This window comes from Botryllus schlosseri, chromosome 10, assembly GCF_051294905.1.
Source record: "Botryllus schlosseri isolate E-star chromosome 10, Bs_hap1, whole genome shotgun sequence".
In the NCBI taxonomy this organism is placed as follows: domain Eukaryota; kingdom Metazoa; phylum Chordata; class Ascidiacea; order Stolidobranchia; family Styelidae; genus Botryllus; species Botryllus schlosseri.
The window spans coordinates 28,265,950-28,287,313 of NC_137245.1; the positions used below are offsets into that span (position 1 = coordinate 28,265,950).

The following is a 21,364-nucleotide window of genomic DNA, read 5'->3' on the forward strand; positions in this document are numbered from 1 at the left end:
CTGTTGAAGTCAATGAGATCTGTGGTAGAGGAAGTTGTCGGCAAGTTCTGTGAACTCTGGTTGCATGTCGGAGTAAAAACCCTTCGTAAAGACTGCATGTGCGCATCAGTTAAATTGGAATGCAAGTTTGTCTATTCCTGGTAGCAAATGTATGTGGACTCGAACAAAACTGGCCGCGGGCCCCATTTTTATGTAAGCTGTATGAAGCCAGCCCCTGGGATAAAGGGTTTCTGGATTCTACCCCCAGTCCACGCCACTGGTGCGAATTATAGGTATAGGCTCAAATCCGATATTCGTATGGCTGTGATCGCAATGCAACATTTCGCATGCTGAATTACAATTTTCAAATTGCTATTTGCAGCTAGTTGTGGGTTGATAATGAAGAAGTGTGTTACTTTTCTGTGTAGACATAAATATTGAATGGCTAGAGCAGTCGTAGTACCCCGTAATTTCCGTCTTCTTGAAGAACTGGACGAAGGCCAAAAGGGTGGCGCGGACGGGACCATCAGTTGGGGCCTGCATGACGACGACGACTCGACTCTGACTAACTGGAACGGAATGATCTTGGGACCGGGCAGAAGTCCGTTTGAAAACCGAGTCTACTCTCTGCACATCAGATGCGGTGACGCGTACCCCGATAAACCCCCTACCGTCCGTTTTGTAACCAGGATCAATGCGCCTTGGGTGAACCAAGCCAACGGCGTCGTAGATCAATCAAAGTGTCATGTTTTGTCGAGATGGCAACGGAACTACACGATGAAGACCATTCTTACAGAGTTACGAAGAATGATGGCGGACAAACAATATTCTCAATTCAGACAGCCCCCGGAAGGCACTATGTACTGATGTAGTATTGTGTAAGAAACTGCTTTGCGATGTTGTTATTACTAGGGCTGGGCAAATTCGAGTATTCTGAGTGATTCCATTGTGAATCGAGTATCAATCGTTATGGCGTCACAACTATATGAGAGATGTGTGAGATATGAGATCTTTTATGCTACCACAAAGAATATAATGCCAGTTGTACACATAGTAAAGATAATTTCGTATTTTTGACAACGCTTTCATTGGACTTTGTGACGATGATGTGGGTTGATAATGACTTCGCAGACGTCATTCCCAGTAACGTGCTGTGTATCTTCTTTGTAATGAATGTTTCTATGACACGACCGATCGAAGTTTCAAGGCTTTCACAATGGAAAATACCATCGAAACTGTAATTTTCGTCTCTTAGCGGCAAGTACGGTATCATTTCAGTACTCGAAAGAATCATCGCTCTCAACTCGAATCATTGTGCTCAGCCCTAGTTCTTATCCTTTGCAATATGTTAACTAGGCTGCTAAGTAACTAGGTGTATTCAATATGAAAGCAGCGTCGTCAGAAATGCCACGGTTTTTGATATGTGCGTGTTTACTGCAGTTGATGATGATGAACTAGGCCTTCATAACGAAGCCCAACAAGTGAACAATTTGTTTGTATCTGCGCCACGTCAAAGTGAGATCAGTTTAGGGCAGGATTATAAACAAGTTGAGTCGGTAGAAGTTTCGATTCACTATTGAGTCAATTCTGAGTCCAGATCATGGCCTCAAGTATGAGTCTAGTCTAAGTTTTGCTTTTCAGTCAATGTCCTCATTTTCGGCAATTCGTCCACTACAGCTTTAACGGTTAGGATAATGGACATGTTCAACCGTAAATTGGCTTAAATGACGCGAAACAGGTTATACATATGTTCGAGCCGTTTTTGTTAGTCAACACTACAAAATTGAAGTAAAAAGTGGGTAAATCGGGTGGCTAGTAAAAGCGACTTTTTTTTCTAAACTCAATAAAGTTTTAAGTACATATTGCAAAATCGGCTGTTTTCAGTTTCGATCAACTAACCTTCACGATTTGTTTAAAGCTAGGGTTACCGCACATCCTCTTTTGAAAGTGTCCTCGGAGGGCGCCCAAATGTCCTTTTTACTGGGAGTCTGTCTTGTTTTTGAAAATTTTGGTTAAATATAGGTTAAAATTCGACTGAGATGCAGGAAATCCTCAAGCAAACGTTCTGGTGGGTATCTCGGTAGTTGAGCTGGAAAGTTGAACCTTAATCATTTTATTTTTCAGTCAACCAACAGCGAATTCAACGGCAGTGTATATGTCCGGAGTCGAGTCTGGAAAATGACCTAACGAAGAATTCAACAAAATTGTATACTTCTGTAGTCGAGTTTTTTCAGTCAACCAACCACAAAAATTCGGGAGGAATTTACCATTTTTATCCGGATTATTCAAATTTTGAAAAAGCGTTCTTGTCAAATTTTCAAGATGTGGTACCGGTAACCCTAATGTCAACTCATTATTGTGACGAAACCATCGCTTTTATCACTAACTCACTTGCTCGAGAGGGTTTTGGACTTTTCAGCTTTTGTGATAGGCTTTGAATACTTGATATTTTACTTACTTGGACTTGAGTGAAACTAATGCCGTTACTTCTGGTTTATTCCAACAGAAGAGGGGTTCTGGCTCGATTTCTCTGAATTACATGTTGAGTCAAGTCACCATGAATTTGCAAGTCGCGTCATTACAACACTTGTGTAGCGTGATAAAAATTTATTCGGATAGTATTTTGTTAGATATATGATCGGCAATGTATCTGCTGTTGTAGATGCAATCGTTGACGCTGACGCCCCAGTATGACATGCCGCCCAGGTGAAGATTGATGGAATGCTCCCGTAGCGTGTCTTCCATATTTTCGACCACATCTGTGTGGCCCACCCTGCATGCGCACGAGTTGCATTAGTGCCCAAAAGCGATGTACATTTCATTTGGCCCAATTTCAACTTACAGAAGCGAAGTTATTAGTGTAGAAAACAGGGTTGTAACCAAGTCACAAGTCAATCTCACTTTTATAGTTTTGACTCGAGAGTCAAGTTGAGTCATTTTCAATTCACCACTGAGTCCAAGTCAGCGATCAGAGGGTCGAGTCCGAGTCATTGTGTTGACTGCTCAGTTTCCAGTTAAAGTCTTGTTAACCCACTTTTTATAACAGTGTTTGGTGATATTGAATGGTTCGCATTTATAATATACTCATTTTTCTCACTTTTAGCAGTTTCAGGTCGCATTTTCAAGTACCAGTACCAACAGACGAAATCCTAATACCGTGGCAACTTTTCTATTCTTCGAAATTACAATGAAATGTCGGTTTGGCCTTCTGAGTCTCGAGTCATGTGCAATGAGTCGAGTCAATACACAAATTGACTCGAGTTGAGCCAATTCCAAATTTTTCGAAAATGACTCTAGTCAAATCGAGTCATTAGAAAGTCGTGAGTTGAGTTGAGTCACGACTCGAGGCGTTGCAACCCTGGTAGAAAATTTTGGATTCATTAATGAAAATCGCTTTTCAATATTCACTAATCGGTGTCAGAGTTGGACAACGAGAACGTTTTCAGGAACTCCACAGTTACTAATAAGTTAGACTTGAATTATAGCTGCAGTTTTTTTCCAAATTACATTAGAATTAGAACTACTGAGTTCGCAAAACGCAAGTTCAGTTCATACCAAACCATAGTTGATTTTCACAACCCCGAGAATGACAAATGTCTGTACAGCAAGCTTGGCTAGTTTCGCACTATACAGTTCTCCTGTAGCGTTTTCAGGAAAACTAGAATTTTGATTAGAACCAAAATGAGACCATAGAAACATTTCACAAATCCGGTTACCGATATTTCGCTCTAGCTTTGAAAACAGACCTGTATGTCGGAATGCAGTTTCTGTGTAAGTTTGTGATCACGCTCATGGGTTCGTCTCGTATGCCGAGTTGCTCCGAAACGCTTTCTAACGCGGCCTGCTCCAATTCGTGACCTCTCACGTGTTCCGGATCACCGAACAAATCATTAAACCACGATCCGCCCATCATGCAAGTTATCCTGGTGGATGGCAAGTCTTCTTTACTGCAGACAAAATCACAGATATAATGCAGGAGTGCAGAAATATATATTGTCTTGACCGGCATCTTTTCTACAGCATAAATTTGTGACAAAATAAAAGCCTTTTAGATCAGTCGCGGTACAATTGTAAATGCTATGCGATGAAAATGAAATATGCTGCCAATTTCCGACATATTCCAATCAAAAGTCAAGATATTACTTCAAAGCAAATTATCACTCCTGTTGTGCAAACTACCCCATTTTCAAAATACGCAACCGGAACTAGAACTACTCAAACCTGGTAACTAGAACTACCCACAACTCGATTGCAGTAATGAGAAATTGTGGCAAAGTAAATGCGTTTTAGATCAGGAATGGAAAACATATAAATGTAAACAAAAAATGTTACTAATATTCGGTACAGGGTTGCTACTCAATTAGATGTAACGGCGTACATTTCTACTCATGTAAGAGTAAAATCGGTGATATCCAAGGAAGTTCAGAGAAAGTAATAAAGCCTAGCCATACTTTTGCCTAAAACACCCAAACTGCCAAATACAAGCAGTCCACCTGAAGGAAGTAGCCTAATACAAGTTTGCAAAAACTTCAGAATTAGAGTCAAATTAATTAGTCGAGTTAGCGATGATTCGACTACAAGTTGAGTCAATACACAAAGTGACTCATGACATTATGAAGTATTTCACAAAATTATTGATTTGGAGGTAACATTATGGTAGTTTATGGCATATTTCATGACTTTGCAGCATGATTCAACACACTTCAGTCATCTCTGCTAACCTGTCATGTTCCGGAAACACGCACGAATCATACACGATACCCAGTACTTTTGACTCCACGCACGATGGCACAAGATGCCCGAATCCGAGTTTAGGCAGAACGTAATTCGGAGGTCCTGCAAAATATAGCAATATTTTAAAGGCTTTGAACATGGAAACTTTTCCGCACTACCTTTTGCTAATTAGATTAGAATTAGAATGATATCTAGTTTTTATTTGCGAATCAGATTAGAATTAGAATGACAAAGAAATACAACAAAAAATAAGTTCACTTTACATCAAATCATTTCCAAACACCGACAGGCAAATGAAAATTCAGACACAAGTCAAACCACCTTCATATTGTAGATTCACCATCCCGACATTGACAGTGTCCATCTTCGTGAGTTTCTGAGAAATTTCATTGAGATATTCTTGCTTGCTAGATTTCGGGTCGTTGTCAGCCACCAATTGACCGAGACTGGCGGCTGGAATCGTAGAGATGACGTGATCCGGGGTTATCGTTCTCTCACAATGTTCTTCTTGATCAACCTGGTTATTGCAAATTTTTTTAGCTGCATTTGTGACTAGAACTAGTACTACTAGGGTTACCATATTTTGGAAATCTGAAAAGAGGACACCTTTTCAAAATTTTCAGACTTGCAATAACGGAGGTAAATCCTGAAAAAACTTCATGGTCGGTCGACTAAAAAAAATAGCTGCCGGAGCGTTACTTCAGTACTGATTCACTGTCTCTCAGTTGAATTTTGCCCTATATTTAACCAAAATTCTCAAAAAAGAGGACACTTGGGCATGCTCCAAGGACACTTTAAAAAAGTCAAAAAAGAGGACAAATCCTTTTAAAAGCGGGCGTACCGCGTACGGTAATCCTAAGTACTATTCACTCTTCAAAATACGCAACTAGAACAAGAACTACTGAATTTTAAGAAATCCCAACTAGAAGAGGAACTACTCTATTTTGAAAAGCCGCCACTAGAACTAGAACCAAAACTTGCAAGTAGTACTAGTCAACCAGAAGACATATCTTTGAATTGCGGAACTAAAATTACCTACAGTCTGGCAAGTCACGGAGATCGTTCCATCTTCTTGCACAAACAAACGATCGACTTCTGTGTTTTTCAAGATCTCCACGTTGTGTTGCTGGCATCCTCGCTCCAAAGCGCTGATGAACTGCGCCAGGCCGCCTGATACCAATGGTTTCAAAATATCAATCAATAACCAAGAACCGCCGGCGTAGAGCATCGGTCTTGTGCAAACTACTGGGTTTTCAAAATGCGCAACTGGAATTAGAACTGCTCACTCCGCAAAACCTGCAACTAAAACTAGAACCAAAACTAATCGCCGTTTAAAACCTTCATCTAGAATCAGAACTACTCACTTTTTCAAAACCACAACTTGAACTAGAACTACTCGCTTTTCAAAATATGCAATTAGAAATATAACCAGAATTAATCACTTTTTAAAATGCGCAACCAGAACTAGAGATCATCATTTTTCGAAACCCGCAACTAAAACTAGAACTACCGGGTACTCACTTTTAAAACCAGCAACTAGAACTAGAGCTACTCGCTTTTCAAAATATGCAATTAAAAATGTAACCAGAACTAATCACTTTTGTAAATTCGCAACGAGAACTAGGACTAATCATTTTTCAAAACCCGCAACTAAGACTAGAACTACTCCATAACAGTTGTTGGTTGATTGGTAGCTTGTACAAGTACATGTACAAGTCTGTCCAATAGGCTGCTTATTAGCATGGAAAGTTAGTCGTCAGACTTGTACTAGCTACCAATTTAGTAAGTTGATGGTTGGCTAGCTACTGTTTTTTCAGTATTTCTAGTTCTAGTAGCACCTTCAAGTTGGTTTCTAGTTGAAATCGAGAATGTTCTGCGGTGTGATATTCCAGCAGCCATTGCTAGCTCAGAGTCATCGCTACAAATAGTCACAAGGTCCCAGCTTCAAACTTGAAACCCCATCCTTCTGAAATGCCGACTCCATCTCCAATGTTACTTACCGTCGGTCATTTGTATTAATTTGTATTATCAGTTATTAGTTAGTTACGGATTATTAAAGGTTGTTAGTTCTTTAGTTGTAGTTGCGAGTTTTGAAAAATGAGTAGCGCTAGTTGTGTATATTGAAAATTCAGAACTTTGTAGAAATCTGACTACTATTTTATCCTAGAACTTTCTGTTAGTTTAGATATATCTGTTTAACTGCTTATAGATGTTGCGACTGCTTTATTGTAGACCACGCATCAACACTTACCCTCGAGATTCCACTGACTCCACCCCTCGTTTCTGACTTTGTCGATAATCGCACAGGAAGCGTGTTCTTGGAAATGAAGAAGTTTTTCATCGAGCCGTGGCTTTCGGGGCATGGATAGCTGAAACACAATGTCAGCATTGGTCATTAAAGCAAAAAAAATATCGGAGATTTTCGTGATATCACATCATGGTAGTATGGAGTCAGAGAATTCTAATCTGCGACTGATAGACTGGGAATATTAATCTATTTCTTGTAGATTACAAGAGTTCAGATGCAGCCGTTCTAATTTATTTCACGTCCATTGCCCATGTTTCTGCGCGGCAGTCTGAATCTTGCGCTGCCGATTATAGGCGCAGAAGCCTGTCTATGGGGTTATCTACAGATGCTAATCGTTGTAATTCATACATGTGATCCACGACTTTAATAACACAATAGCACGCCCAACTTGATGATGATAGCTGACACTTAGCACAGCAACAGCAACATACGGCCGACGAACGTAACAGAATCAAGAGTAACGTAAGCAAGGGATCAAAGTAAGATTTACAATTAATTTTGCGTCAACGTAAATAACCAACAAATGGTGGTTCGCAGACGCTTTATATAGCAGTAAGAACAGCCTATCTGAAAAGGCTTTATTACAAATGATTACTAAAATCAGGATTAACCAAATAGCCCAAGCATATCAATGGCTGTAAAACTGTTTAAATATACGCTGTGAAGTTTTGGAAATTGGCCTTAAGCTGGATGCCATATCTTATGAATACTGGCTGAATATGTTTGGGTTGTTGGCAGGGTTGTAACCAAGTCACAAGGTTCCGAGTCACAATCTTACTTTAATAGTTTTGATTCGAGTCCAGTCGAGTCATTTTCTCAATATACGGAAATGACTCGAATCGAGTCAATCTGTGTATTGACTCGACTTGGATTCGAGTCATTGTGCATGACTCGAACCAAGTCATATGACTCGAGACACAGACGGCCAAGACCGACATTTCATTGTAATTTCGAATAATAATAAAGTAACTACCCTATTGGGATTTCGTCTATTGGTACTGATACTTGAAAACGCTACCAGGAACTGCCAAAAGTGAGGAAAATTAGTATATTATAGATGCGAACCATTCGATATCACCAACCAGAGGTATAAATGTGGGTTTAACAATACTTTAACTAGAAACTGAGCAGTCAACACAATGACTTGGACTCGGACTCGAGTCATAATACCATGACTGGGACTCGACCCTCTGCTCGATGACTTGGACTCGGCGGTGAGTTGAAAATGACTCGACTTGACTCGAGTCAAAACTATAAAAGTGAGATTGACTTGTGACTCGGAGCCTTATGATTTGGTTACAACCCTGGTTCAAGGTAGATTCAACTCACTTCTGTGAAAGTCTTCCAGGGTGACAAGGCTCGGATTCATAATATAATCATTTTTCTCACCCTAAACATGCTTATTCAAACACATCATGGGCGGTTTATTGGCCTATTTTTTTCAAACATCAGTCCTGTTACGCGAGACTTGAATAGGTCATAGTATGTGTCGAACAGGGTTGTAACCAAGTCACAAGTCAATCTTATCAATATAGTTCTAACTCGAGTCAAGTCGAGTCATTTTCAATTCACACCCGAGTCCAAGTCATAGCGATTTGACCCGCGTTCAGTTCAGTGTTCAGTTCTCAGTTCAACCCACTTTTTTCAACTCTGCTCGAATGATATAGAATGGCAAGCATTCATCATATAGCAAATTTCCTCACTCTCAACAGTTCTGGCCTTATTTTCCAAGTATCAGAACTGCTGGACTAAATACCAATATGGTGGTGACTTTACTATTCTTCCTAGTTACAATGAAATGTCTGTCTTGGCCGTCCTAGTCTCGGGTCATATGCCTTGGTTCGAGTCACGCACAATGTCTCGAGTCCGGTTAAGTCACCAAAAAATCTAGACTCGAGTTCGACTACAATCGAGTCATGACTCGAGTCATTACAGCCCCGGTTATCGGTGACGGTAATCAGTTTTATCGGTATCCGTTGAAAAATCCGAATTCGGCCGTGCTCTAGTCATCGTGCTAACCTTTCTATTTTTGACCGCTTGCCATATTCCGGGGAATGCCGCTTTGAAACTTAGCTGTTTGCAATCAGCTGCGAAAACGCCTCGAACAAACGGGTCGACGTACCAACGAGTGACTTCTTCACCGAAACGACTCGAGATGACGTCATACACTGACTCAGCATCGGCATTTGCCTGTCAATCACAACAACATTGACAATATCATTGCAATAAGTCGCGAGGATCAGAGCTGGACAGCGAGAAAATACCCTGCTTTTCCAAATTAGATTACAATTAGAATTACTAAATTTGTATAAACTTTTAAATTGAATCCAGTTCTGTATAAGAAAGAAACAAAAAGTTCAGCATATAATAAATCATAGTTTATTCCCATAAGCATGAGAATGGAGAATGTCTGTACAGCAAGTTTGGTTCGTGCTATACAATTCTCACTCATGTAGAATTTTCAGGAAAAGCAGTAATTAGAGTCTGGGATTTAGGACTAATTTGACAAATTACATATGTGCTAAAATATTTCAAAATGATAAAGCCGGAAGAAACAAAAAATAAAGTATAACGTAAATATGAAGATATATGAAAAGCTTGTGGTGTACATTTTCATGGCAAATATTTCGATAAAATCGATCTCAAAGTTCTACACCTCAAAAAGTCACGATCCGAATTTGGAATTGTAACCAGACAGAAATCCGGGCAGTTTTTCCGAAACAGGAACGGATTCAGTTTCAAATTTTTTATCAACTATGATAATTATAGTTTTGATACTATTTTCCACTGAATGAATGTAAACATTGACTGGTCGCTTCACAGCATACAAAACATGAATTACAAAGCTACACGCGTTACTGGAAATGACATAGCTGTGAAGACGTGATCAACACACAGGACTGTTACCAAAATACCTACTAATGAGGATAAAATCAACATACTTGCTTAAAAATGGCTTTCAGATATATCGATGCAATCGATTTTGGTAACGGAGCCATCGTTTTGAAACACTCCATCAAGGACGATGGCAGTGGGTTCAGCTGATTGTTTGCGTAAATGTAGCGATGTTTCGCAGTTAACGTGTCGCGTTTAACCTGCAAATTTTAACCTTGAGTAAATGATCCATGGTAGAGAAGTTGAATACAGCTTTCGTTGTACAATTGAATAATAGGGCCTACATTCATCTCGAAATAACCAAACTGCTTTTGACTTATCCCCGCCAGCAACAAGTACAGAATTTTAAAAGAACATTGTATTGATATACATTACACAGTAATATGCAGGCGGAATAGATCAATGGTTACTAACTTTTATAATGTTTTTTGGTGGTACAGAACTTCAATACCGTATACAATTGAATGATATATTCATATTGAAATAAACTCGAATATCATTGTGAAACGATTGTTGATATACAATGTTCTTTCCAAATGCCTACTAGTGGCTGATGAATTATTTCAATAGGCCTATGAATACATTACACTTGTCCACAAAATGCAAAAAAAATTTTTGGGCAGAACATCTTAGAGCCGTTTCTGGGGTTTTCGAGGTTGCTGATTACTAATATCACATTAGTTTTGCCAGATTGGCTCTTGTTCAGGATATATTTATACCCCTAAAAAAGCCCAAAATTACCGTATTTACCTTTGAATATTTCACTTGATAAGAAGAAAATCGTAGTTTTTTCTAATTTTATACTCTGCATAAATAGATAATTGACTATGAAGAACCCTCATGTCGTGCTCAGTCATTCTATCAATATTAACATGACCTGGTGCAAAATATTTGTTTGTCGAAAAAGTAGTTTGTCAAGCCTAAAAATTGTACTTTTGCACAACTGAAATAGGCTACATATTCTCCTGTATCAATTGGCCGATTTTCTATCTAACCATTACAGCGAAAATGGGAGATTTTGGTCAAAATAGCCCCATGGGTTATCTCTAAAACAAGAGCCAATTTGATAAAACTAAGGTCATATTCGGAATCAGTGCCCTTCAGAACCCCCAAAACCACTCTTACTTTGCCTGCCTAAAAATATGTGTTGAACAGTGTTATTGATATACGTTCTTTTCAATTCTCTACTAGTTGCTGACCAGTGTCAGCTGAAACTATTCAGGTTCATTTCAATATCAATATGTTATTCAAATGTATATTGAATTTCTGTGCCTGCAACAGCTTCCTCAGATACAGCTTCCAAAAGTACATTCATAATAATGTTTATTTACTCTACAAATATGTATTACGAAAAAATTATACACTTATCAGTGTATCAAATAATAATAATACTTCATTAGCAACACTGATGACTCGACAGCAGATATAAACAACAACTTACATTAATCATAAAATCCGCAAGTCCAAGCTCATCAGCCAACTTGATTGCGTTTGCTCCGACAAAACCAGCTGTCCTTAGACTACGCGGCCCCAGTTCAAAGATACCTGAACGTAGTGACATCACACTCAACCCCTAGTCCGTAGAACAGGGGTTCCCAACCTCAAAGAAACCAGGGCTGTTCAATAATAACTCTTCTGTTCAACGTCTACTGGTTACCCAAAAATTTATTCGATCGTCTAAAATAAACGATGAGTAGGCTAGCCAACTTGGCCTTTCCAACCCGTAAAAGCTAAGTTACCAGTATTGCAGTAGTAAATTTTAGATTTGAAAAATTAGTGTTCACGGTGGTAAATTCTTTACTTGTCAATTATAAAACTGGTCACTGTATATATTCTTTTATTACCTTCAATCTTTTTAATCAAATAACTTTGCTCATATTGGATGGAACTGACCCGAATTTGTTATACATCGTTTTTTTGAGACAACATACAGATTTCATTGGGTGGCCAGTAAAATTTGAGCAAAAAAGTTATCAAGATTTGAGATTTTCATATTTTATTTGATAAATCCCAAAACTTATCCTATAACAGAAATGATTTCACAGGTCAGAATCGTGTCACACTTGCTGTACAGCGTTTTTGCAGAAAACCTCATTATTTTATGTACTAGCCAGTAGAATATGAAAAAAATATTTTAGAACAGCCCTAATGACCACCCTATTTTTCAAATTTTCTTTCACTTAAGAAACTGTATTTTAATTAAAATAACGATAGATGCAGTAGCCTAACCGGTAGTTAGAATGATAAAATGATATCAATACAACACGCAAAAACATGATACGGCATTAATCACGCATTACACGCTCAGTTATTGTTATGGCTGGGCTTGTTCTTCTTCTGATTATGGTCTTAATGGCTGGTTTGGCGGTGGAGCAAAGCAAGAAAACTCAAGGTGAAAAATAGCTCATTGCTTTTCTGATATTTTTATTAAATTTCATTTTCATGATTCAAATCTTTTCATGGCACACCCTAGTAGGACCCCAGGTTGGGAATCCCAGCCGTAGAACCATCAGCCTTACCTTTTCCTGTGTCCACGCTCTGCACCCAACCACCCAAATCGCCTTTATCAATCAGTGTTATTTCATAAGAAGCGGCTTTGGCGGCCAGGCTTCGTGCCAGATAAAATGCAGCAGACAGCCCACTGATACCACCGCCTAATACAACTATCTTGGACATATTCGCTCACTGTAAAATAATGTAATTCCATGTAATCAAGCAATTCCGGTGGCAGTTTAAGGTAAGGAATCTCATCAGCAGTTGTACACAGCAATGTACAAGCGGAATGGATCAGTGGTTAATCACTTTTTACTAAGGTTTCTTGGAGGCACAGAACTTCAATAAAAAATAGAACAATAGAATGAAATATTCATATTGAAATAAACGCGAATATCATTGCGATACGATTGTTGATATACAATGTTGTTTGCAATTGTGTCTACTAGTTGCTGACGATCACCCCTGACAAGTTTCAGTCGATAATATTTGGGTTAATTTCAATGTCAATATATTTATTCGGTCATATGTAACCTGATGAAACCTCACGCTACTCTACAAACCACGGGGAAACTCAGCATTTTCGCCTAGTCACATAAAAATCTACCATTTTACACATGTAATCATTACTATAATACACTGGTGCACACAACGAACTGTGCATCGAGAACAGTGTTAAAAGGACAAAAACATAAAAACATGATTTGGCGCAAAACGAAAATATTACGATGAATATTCACTGCATATCAGTATCACTTCTGCTCACAGTTGGACAACTAGAAAATTTTCACCTATTACAAATTATATTAGAATTAGAATGATAGCTACACAGTTTTTTCCAAATTAGACTAGAATCAGAATTTATAGATAGTTTTTTCCCAAATTGGAATAGAATTAGAATTACACGTACAAAGTTTTTTCATATTAGATTATAACTAAAATTATTGAATTGTCAATTTAGAGTAAATTCTCAAAAGCACGAGAATAGCAAATGTATGTACAGCAATGCTTGGCACGTTTTGCATGATACATTTCTCCTGCAGCATTTTCAGGAAAACCCGAAATTGGATTAGATTTCAAATGACAGCATAAAAGCATTTCAAAAACTAGATTAGAATTAGATTATTAGCATTTCACTTCAATTATCTAGTTGTCAAAGTCTGTCGAAGTTTGTCTTGATCTCTGGCGGTTAAGAACCACGGGAGTAGGTTCGACTTTTCAAAGTCAATCGCAGCGTCAGCGCTGTCACGTATTGTCATCCGAGCAGTAATCCTCAAGAAATATAACGGCAAGATTACTGATGCGTCGATCATTTTGTTTCTTGAAAACTTCCAGGCTAGAAACGAGGCTCTTTGTGAGAATCCGCTCCCTGAACGATAATCTCAAATTCAGAGGAGGCAATCATCTTCATCAATCTTCACAAAATCTGGTACGGTGCCCGATTGATTTGATGTATGAGGTATGAGGCCTCGAGCCGAGTAATTCAGTAGAGGTCGACCGATTATCGAGGCTGATATTTGAGCTTTCCCGATCATCCTTCATAGGCCGATATCGCGGTCGATATTTTATATTTAAAAAAAATTCAAAAATTTCGGAAATTCAATGCTCTGTGTTTTCGATCTCAAGAAATCGACGACGCAAAGGGCGATATATGACAGATTTACCCTTGCAGGACAAGTTTAACTGGGTGAGCATGCAGAGAAACTATGCTTCCTCCATTACAATCTACCTTTTCTGGACTGATCTGCAATTCTGTATCCTATTTTGCTTTTTGGGTTATCCCAAATTTCATCGAATGTGCACAATTAAGCAATAATTCTTTTCAATTTCAGTTTTCTCGTTTGTTGTTCAGCTTTCTGTGGCATGAACAAGAGCCATCTTGCCTAATACATAATATTTTTGGTGAAATTGTTCTCTGCTCCTTCCATATTAATATCGGCCCATGATATCGGTATCGGCCTGTAAAAATCAATATCGGTCGACCTCTATAATTCAGTATCGCTCATGTATTAACAGTATGAATGTATAAAGTTCAAATATGTAGGCCTACCTTGTATGCGACCACAAACAATATAATGCCAGTTCTACATCACGTTAAAGATTATTTGGTATTTTATCCACCATACCTATATCATTGCACTTTGTAACAATGCTGTGAGTTGATCATGACTCCACAGTTATGTCTTCTCAAGTAACGTGTGAAATTTCAGTACGTGAAAACGACTCAACGCAGCTAGAATTAGACCCAGAACGACTCACTTTTTAAATCTGCAACTAGAGCTGGAACTACCGGGGCTAAAGCAGTGGTTGGTTGACCGCTAACTACCGTAATTTTCCAAGTATAGTACGCCCCCATGTATAATACGCACCCTTAAAATGGCATGCAAATTCTGGGAAAGCCTGTACCCATGTATAGTACGCACCCTGCATTCGCAGTACATAAATAGCTGAGTTTTAGTACGAGATGTTGTTCTGTTTTGCGATGTCACTGTCGAACAATCATGACATAACCATCGCTAATCATTATGCAATTAACGGCATTGTCTCTAAACGATAGTAGAGAGCAGCCAAAGCCAGCGAGGCTGGCGACGCGATAGTTCGGGCCAGCGACACGACGTCTTGCGCACGAGGTCAGATGTGATTGCTCAGGCCAACAGTTATGTCGTGCACACCACGCCTGCTGGACGTGCGACTGATTACGCAGGCGATTATATTTTGCGCACATGGCCTGTCGATCAATTAGCATTAGCGAGCGCTCAGCAATCAATGAATGACCTAATTTCGCTCGCGTAGAAACGGCAAACCCACGCAGCAGGAGATTACGTGCAGACGACTCTCGTTAATTGGCAACACGCTTTTTGCTAATTGGCAGCGCGTTATAATGATAATACGAATTACTGGGCACGATGGCTTAAAGTGATGCGCGATTGGAAACAAACATGAAGAAAGGTGTGATTTCAAGTTTTTTATCGAGGGAGATTTTTTTACAAGCGTGTTGTTCCCATGTATAATACACACCCCCCGATTTTAGGACAAAAAATCGTGAAAATTTTGCGGATTATACATGGAAAATTACGGTAGTTCATGGTCGTTATGTAGCTTAACAATCATATTTTTGTATTTCGACGTACAATTAATCGGTTCTGAATCAAGTATTAGGTTTCGGGTTGAGTCAGGTATTCGAGTATCACTCAATACGACCTCAAAGCAGTATGAATGATATTGAAAGTTCGAATACATACCCTTCATAGACCACTAGAACTAAAATGCTAGTTATACATCAAAGGGAATGGGAACCATACCGCAATTCTCTTTGATAAATTAACTCTCGGTGGCAAGGATCGTAAAATTTCAGTGCTCGACATATTCATCTCTCACTACTCTACTCAAATCGTTAGAATTAACACTCGATTCAGATTAGCGTACTCCACGAATGATTGTGCCCAACCCTAGTTACTCACCTGGATCGAGGCACCAGAAGCTGCATCAACGTCGTCATCCCGGAGAGGACCGTCTCAGAATTGGTGCTCGACAGACACCTGGTAATGAGCTCGACGCTGTTTTCCGTTTCCAAGATGATTTCTCGATTTTCGGGGTCCGCGGACAAGTTACACAATCCTCCGATCGCAAATTCAGCCTCCTCCGATTGGATGTCTTCGTCTTCCGTCAGACAGTCCAGAAAAAGCTCGATAACCTGAAAGGTCATATTCCATTTCATTTGTGAGCTGTCATTCTCTTCGATCGATCGCGAAGGCAAAAAATGCACAATGATTTCCGAGTTTTATGGAGAAATGGACCAAAGGGAGTAGGTATTCACTACAGATAAACGCCAATACAAAACTGCTATATGCAGGGTAGGGTCCATGGATAATAGAATATTTCAAAAACACATTTCAACTATTTTTGTACCACTTCTGACTCAAAAGGTCCCCCAGCAACCAGAGAAGCCCGAATCAATGAACCAAATTACAATGTCCGCGTCTACAGTCAAATCTCATGTATTGCTCAGAATGCTCACAACGCATACGCAGGGCTAACGCCAAAGTACGAATAAAATAAAGAGAGTTTAGAAATATAATCATCCTGTATTTGCCAATTCCATTGTTTGCGAACAAAGGTGCTAGATTAGAATCCCAGTGATCCGTAATACAATGCAATATACTATTATGTATATGGGCTTGATTATAAAGTATTAAAAAGTATAGAATTGGAGGTAACATTTGGAATCCAGCCCGTGGTACAAGTTGAGTTCGACACCACTGTCCTAGAGTCTCTTTATATACGTGAGTAGCAATAATATCGGCAACCATCTCGACTTTACCATAAACTATTTCATTATTCTACTTAAAAGACATCAATGTTGGCAGCTTACCTGCAACTGTCGCAAATACTGGTAGTTGATGGGGTCGTATGCAAAATTGGACAGATTTGCGAGAATCTGCTTCTTGTCCGGTTGGCTCTCACATTCTTGATATTCTGACACCAACGCCTGCAATGTTAGATCACAAAGAGTCGGACAACTAGAATATTTTCAGCCTTAACAAATTAGATTAAAATTAGAATGATAGCTGCGGAGGTTATGTCAAATTAGATAGTTGCAGTTGTTTTCCAAATTAGACTAGAATTAGACTTAAAACTATCGCAGTGTCTTGAAAATTAAATTAGAATTATAGCTACACTGGTATTTCCAAATTATATTAGAGTTGATTATATAACTACCACTGTAAATACTACATTGTAGCATTTATAGTGAATAGTTGTATAATGAATTCTAAAAATACTACAATTACAAATTACGAACACCAATGACTTTGCTTAACTACCGGTCGTAATTGAACCAAATTTGCTATGCATCGTTTTGTTAGAGAGCTATTCTATAATTTGCTGACTCTAATAGCTTCGCTTCTACTGGTTGGAATTGAGTCAAATTTGGTGTGCAGCGTTTATTTAGCCAACCCAACAATGTTATCTAATAGTCAGCTAAATTTGAAGAGCGGTGTTATTTTTGAACCACCATACTGAACAGTAATAAACAGTATGACCTACACTCAACACTGCGACCCAGACTCGACCCTTTGCATCCGGACTCAGCGGTGAATGAAAATGACTCGACTTGACTCGAGTCAAAACTATTAAAAAAAAATTGCCCACATTTCCGCTTATTACCTGCAAATAATGAGGTCTGTCCAAGTCTTTTTTCGGTCGCGTTCGATGTTTTAATCTTTTGTAAGAACTAAACATTTCTATCAAATCGTTTAATTTACATCTGGAAAACAGAAATCTCATCGTTAACAGATAGAAAAACAATTTGGCAGACCATAATGCAGCATCACAATTTCAAGGCAAAACAAAATTCAACATTGATTGAGAAGCGTTTTCTCTGGATCCTCATCTGTTTTTGGTCTCGTTGGTCAACATCCCAGAAACGCTTTTTGCAAACATCCCCAAACTGTAATTACAAAATAAATTCAGGCATGCTTCATTTTTGAAAGTTGATCTCTAGGGCTGGGCACTGTCTAGCACTGAAATGATACATTCCTTGCCAATAAGAATTAATTCATCAATGAAAATTAGTTTCGATACTATTTCCCGCTGTGGTATCATAGAAACCTCGCCCAGTAAAAAATATGAAATCGTCCTTAATGTGATGTAGAACTGGCATTGTATTCTTTATAGTCGCATAAAAGGCACATCTAGTTGAATTGTTCGCATTGATACTGTTTTAACATAACGAGTGATACCCGAAAGCCTAATCCATCGATTCAGAACCTCGATTTTTCCAAGCATTAGTAATAACAACGCACCTTAATAAGGCAACCATTCCAGACGGCATGAATTTTTTCAAACCGTAAAATCTCCAGCCCATCATCATGCCAAGAGACGCGGACACGCCTGAAACGCAAAGTGCATGCTTCAACGCATATTGACTCATGGCTAAACTCACAATTTTTGGTGACTCGACTTGACTAAAGTCAATTTCAGTATTGACTCCACTTGTAAATTGCACGTGACTCGACCAAGTCACATGACTCGACCAAGTCACATGACTCGACACAAGGAGTAGACGTGGTCGAAGTAGTCAAGTAGAAGTAGAAGTATCACTGTAATCAATAATCAAGTAGCCTAGAAGTCAAGTAGCAATTTCCGAGTAAGTAAAACCTAGAATGCGTAAGAAATGAAAGCTGTCAAGTAAAAGGTAGTCTGAAACAGGGTTGTAACCATAACCAAGTCACAAGGCTCCGAGTCACAAGTCATTCTCACTTCTGTAATTTTGACTCGAGTCAAGTCGAGTCATTTTCAATCCACCAACGAGTCAAGTCCGAGTCATGGTGTTATGACTCGATTCCGAGCACAAGTCATGGTGTTGACCACTCAGTTTCCAGTTGAAGTCTTGTTAAGCCCACTTTTTATAACTCTGTTTGGTGATATCGAAGGATTCACATTTAAAATGTACTAATTTTCCTCACTTTTAGGAGTTTCTGGTCGCATTTTCAAGTACCATTACCAATAGACGAAATCCCAATAGTCTGGCTACTTTACTATTCTTCGAAATTTCAATGAAATGTCGGTCTTGGCCGTCTGAGTCTCGAGTCATATGACTCGAGTCCAAGTCGAGTCAATGAGTCGAATCATGATTCGGGACATTACAACCCTGGTCAGAAACATAACTGCTTGAGGTAGTAGTGCAAGCAGGATGAATCTACTTGAGTACTTTGACAAAATAGAAGTGCGGTAGCTCTTTACTGACCATCTCTGGTTAAGAGTGAAAAAAATGAGTATAGTTTGCATGTGACAGATTCCGTTTCACTGGAGCAGAGTTGTAAAAAATGTCTTGAACATGACTTGAATTCGAGACTAAACAGAAATAAACAACACAACTCAGACTCGACCCTTCTCACCCAGACTTCGACTCAAACTTGACTCGGTGATGAATTGAAAATGACTCAAAACTACAATTAAGTCAAAGTGACTCGTGACTTGGAACCCTGCGACTCAATTACAACCCTGTCACATAGGACTCACCAATCATGAGCCAAACATCTTTCGAATCTTTCGAGGTTCTGTAAGCGCCGAGTCCAGCAAGGCCCCCAAAGATGAGGCCCGCCCCAAGAGAAGTAGTGCTTCCTGTGTAACGGAAAAAAGATTAATGTAAAAGCAAAATATGTGCAAAGAAATGTCTTAACGCACAGAAGCGTATGTTAGTCAGGCACAACGCATATGGCAGGACAAACATAGAAAATTTTCAGCTTTTCCAAATTAGATTCGAATTAGATCCATACTGAGTTCGCAAAAAAACTTGGAAATTGAATTCAATTCCTAATGAGAACGAAATACAACAAAAATGGGTTCACTTCATATCAAAATATTCTCATTAGCACAAGAATAGGAAATGGCTATACAGCAAGCTTCGTCGTTTCGCACTATAGTTCCTGTAGTGCTGTAGCACATTTTGAGGAAAAACATCAATCAAATTAGAATTAAATTAAGGTCTTAGAAACGTTGGCACTTCTTCGTTATTCCCCACACATCCAGAAGTGATCACCATGAAACCAATAAATGATTCCCATGAACATGTGAAAATTTATAACGTCAAAATAACTTGTTTTTCGCCGTGGGATTAGGGCTAGGGGAATATTAGGGTCGAGGAAGGCAATATTAGGGTGGGGGTGGGAGATATTAGGGTCGTGGGAAGGGAATATTGGGGTCGGGGTTGGAGATATTAGGGTGGGTTAGGGTCAAGGTTGGGATATCCTAAGATTAGGGTTGCGGGTGAGGGTGCTAGGGTAGGTTAGGGTCAAGGTTGAGGTAGGACATCTGACATTAGGGTTAAATTTGGGGTCAGGGTATCACAAGATTAGGGTTTGGAATATTGTAATCTTCACCCCCAGCCCTAATCTTAGGATATCCTAACCCCATCCTTGACTCTAATATCCCCAACCCCAGGATATCCTAACCCTAATATCTCCTCCCCATCCCTAATATATCCCCAACCTTGACCCTAACCCACCCCAATATCCCCCTACCCATCCCTAATATCCCCAACCCTAATCTTAGGATATCCCCAGAGTGGAATTGGTGGTAACGTCACGCGCAACTTTCCGTTCAATTCTTTAATTATTCTATGTAAGAAACCCTTCTGTCACGCGCAACTCATTGCCGAAAACAACCACTGTTTCCAATCTGGGGATATCCTAACCTAACCCACCCTAATATCCCCATTCCTAATATCTCTCGACCCTAATATTAGGATATCCTACCCCATCCTAATATCCCCCTCCCCCTTTTCATTATCCGTCTATCCCACCCCAACGCGAAAAACAATTCATTTTGACGTTTATAAATTTTTCTGTTTATTTTCATGGGGAAACATTTATTGGGTCATGGGGATCATTTTTTCGATGTGTGGGGAATAACGAAGAAGTGCCGAAATATTTCACAAATTGAATTACGGGAATTTCGTTGGTCATTGGTTTATTAGCAATTTTTATCAGTTCAATACACCACAAAATCATGAAAAATGCGATACAATGAAAAGATAGGAAGGTGTCGAAGCGACTTGGAGTAGTCTATCTATGGAATCACGCACCCACCTTGGCCTAGGCGATGTAAAGAGGAGGCATGCACACTAAATGAAAACTAAAGAAGGTAGTATAGAAAAAGCAAGCGACAAGTAATGGGGTGACATGTCATGGGAGACGAGATCGATAGGTCAGGTCGTGGTCCGGTAATGTTCAGATTCGGTCAGATTTTCACTATTTTCGCTGAACAAGTCGTTATATTCCTTACCTGCTTTCAGATAGCCAGCAATTCCTCCCGCGGCCACAGCTGCCGCGTAAATGTAACCAAAAATGTCAACCGGCATTGCAATATTTCCTCAATTTCTCTGCGCACGAGTCCGTTGCAGCAAAAACACTTGCAAAAGATCAGCGTAATTTCTATGCCAACGTGAAGACA

General features: G+C 39.3%; 4 protein-coding genes across 4 annotated transcripts; 1 reads left to right on the forward strand and 3 right to left on the reverse strand.

Moving 5' to 3' along the window:
* The first annotated feature begins 365 nt into the window (after positions 1–365).
* On the forward strand, positions 366–1,468 carry LOC145447684 (ubiquitin-conjugating enzyme E2 variant 2-like). The gene has a single exon (XM_080325942.1). It carries the CDS (start codon positions 421–423, stop codon positions 844–846), a length of 426 nt encoding a protein of 141 aa, XP_080182068.1. The 5' UTR covers positions 366–420; the 3' UTR covers positions 847–1,468.
* Positions 1,469–2,566: 1,098 nt separating this feature from the next.
* Positions 2,567–12,594, reverse strand: LOC145447668 (protoporphyrinogen oxidase-like). Its single transcript, XM_080325923.1, has 10 exons — positions 12,436–12,594; positions 11,358–11,461; positions 9,964–10,116; positions 9,041–9,211; positions 6,965–7,082; positions 5,753–5,883; positions 5,035–5,230; positions 4,701–4,815; positions 3,726–3,926; positions 2,567–2,752 (listed from the first exon to the last, which is right to left on the reverse strand). Exons 1-10 carry the CDS (start codon positions 12,590–12,592, stop codon positions 2,587–2,589), a joined length of 1,512 nt encoding a protein of 503 aa, XP_080182049.1. The 5' UTR covers positions 12,593–12,594; the 3' UTR covers positions 2,567–2,586.
* Positions 12,595–12,601: 7 nt separating this feature from the next.
* On the reverse strand, positions 12,602–17,711 carry LOC145447681 (armadillo repeat-containing protein 7-like). Its single transcript, XM_080325940.1, has 4 exons — positions 17,576–17,711; positions 16,782–16,898; positions 15,871–16,103; positions 12,602–13,778 (listed from the first exon to the last, which is right to left on the reverse strand). The coding sequence occupies exons 1-4, from the start codon at positions 17,693–17,695 to the stop codon at positions 13,655–13,657; spliced, it is 594 nt and encodes a 197-aa protein (XP_080182066.1). The 5' UTR covers positions 17,696–17,711; the 3' UTR covers positions 12,602–13,654.
* LOC145447685 (transmembrane protein 14C-like) lies at positions 17,675–21,356 on the reverse strand. The gene is made up of 4 exons (XM_080325943.1): positions 21,197–21,356; positions 19,433–19,534; positions 18,214–18,301; positions 17,675–17,858 (listed from the first exon to the last, which is right to left on the reverse strand). Exons 1-4 carry the CDS (start codon positions 21,270–21,272, stop codon positions 17,798–17,800), a joined length of 327 nt encoding a protein of 108 aa, XP_080182069.1. The 5' UTR covers positions 21,273–21,356; the 3' UTR covers positions 17,675–17,797.
* Between the last annotated feature and the right edge of the window lie 8 nt (positions 21,357–21,364).

Bases quoted from the DNA above. Each gene is read 5' to 3' on its own strand.
- LOC145447668 (XM_080325923.1), bottom strand. From the start codon at position 12,592: ATGTCCAAGATAGTTGTATTAGGCGGTGGTATCAGTGGGCTGTCTGCT. The intron at 5,884-6,964 runs GTAAGTGTTGAT...CATTGGTATCAG, and splicing joins GAGTCAGTGGAATCTCGAGG to GCGGCCTGGCGCAGTTCATC. The intron at 4,816-5,034 runs GTGGTTTGACTT...TATATTTTGCAG, and splicing joins GGTGAATCTACAATATGAAG to GACCTCCGAATTACGTTCTG.
- LOC145447684 (XM_080325942.1), top strand. From the start codon at position 421: ATGGCTAGAGCAGTCGTAGTACCCCGTAATTTCCGTCTTCTTGAAGAA.
- LOC145447681 (XM_080325940.1), bottom strand. From the start codon at position 17,695: ATGAGATTTCTGTTTTCCAGATGTAAATTAAACGATTTGATAGAAATG. The intron at 16,899-17,575 runs GTAATAAGCGGA...CTAACATTGCAG, and splicing joins ACAGACCTCATTATTTGCAG to GCGTTGGTGTCAGAATATCA. The intron at 13,779-15,870 runs GTGAGTAACTAG...ATTATCGTTCAG, and splicing joins CTTCTGGTGCCTCGATCCAG to GGAGCGGATTCTCACAAAGA.
- LOC145447685 (XM_080325943.1), bottom strand. From the start codon at position 21,272: ATGCCGGTTGACATTTTTGGTTACATTTACGCGGCAGCTGTGGCCGCG. The intron at 19,535-21,196 runs GTAAGGAATATA...TCCGTTACACAG, and splicing joins TGCTGGCTATCTGAAAGCAG to GAAGCACTACTTCTCTTGGG. The intron at 17,859-18,213 runs GTGCGTTGTTAT...TTGTAATTACAG, and splicing joins GGAATGGTTGCCTTATTAAG to TTTGGGGATGTTTGCAAAAA.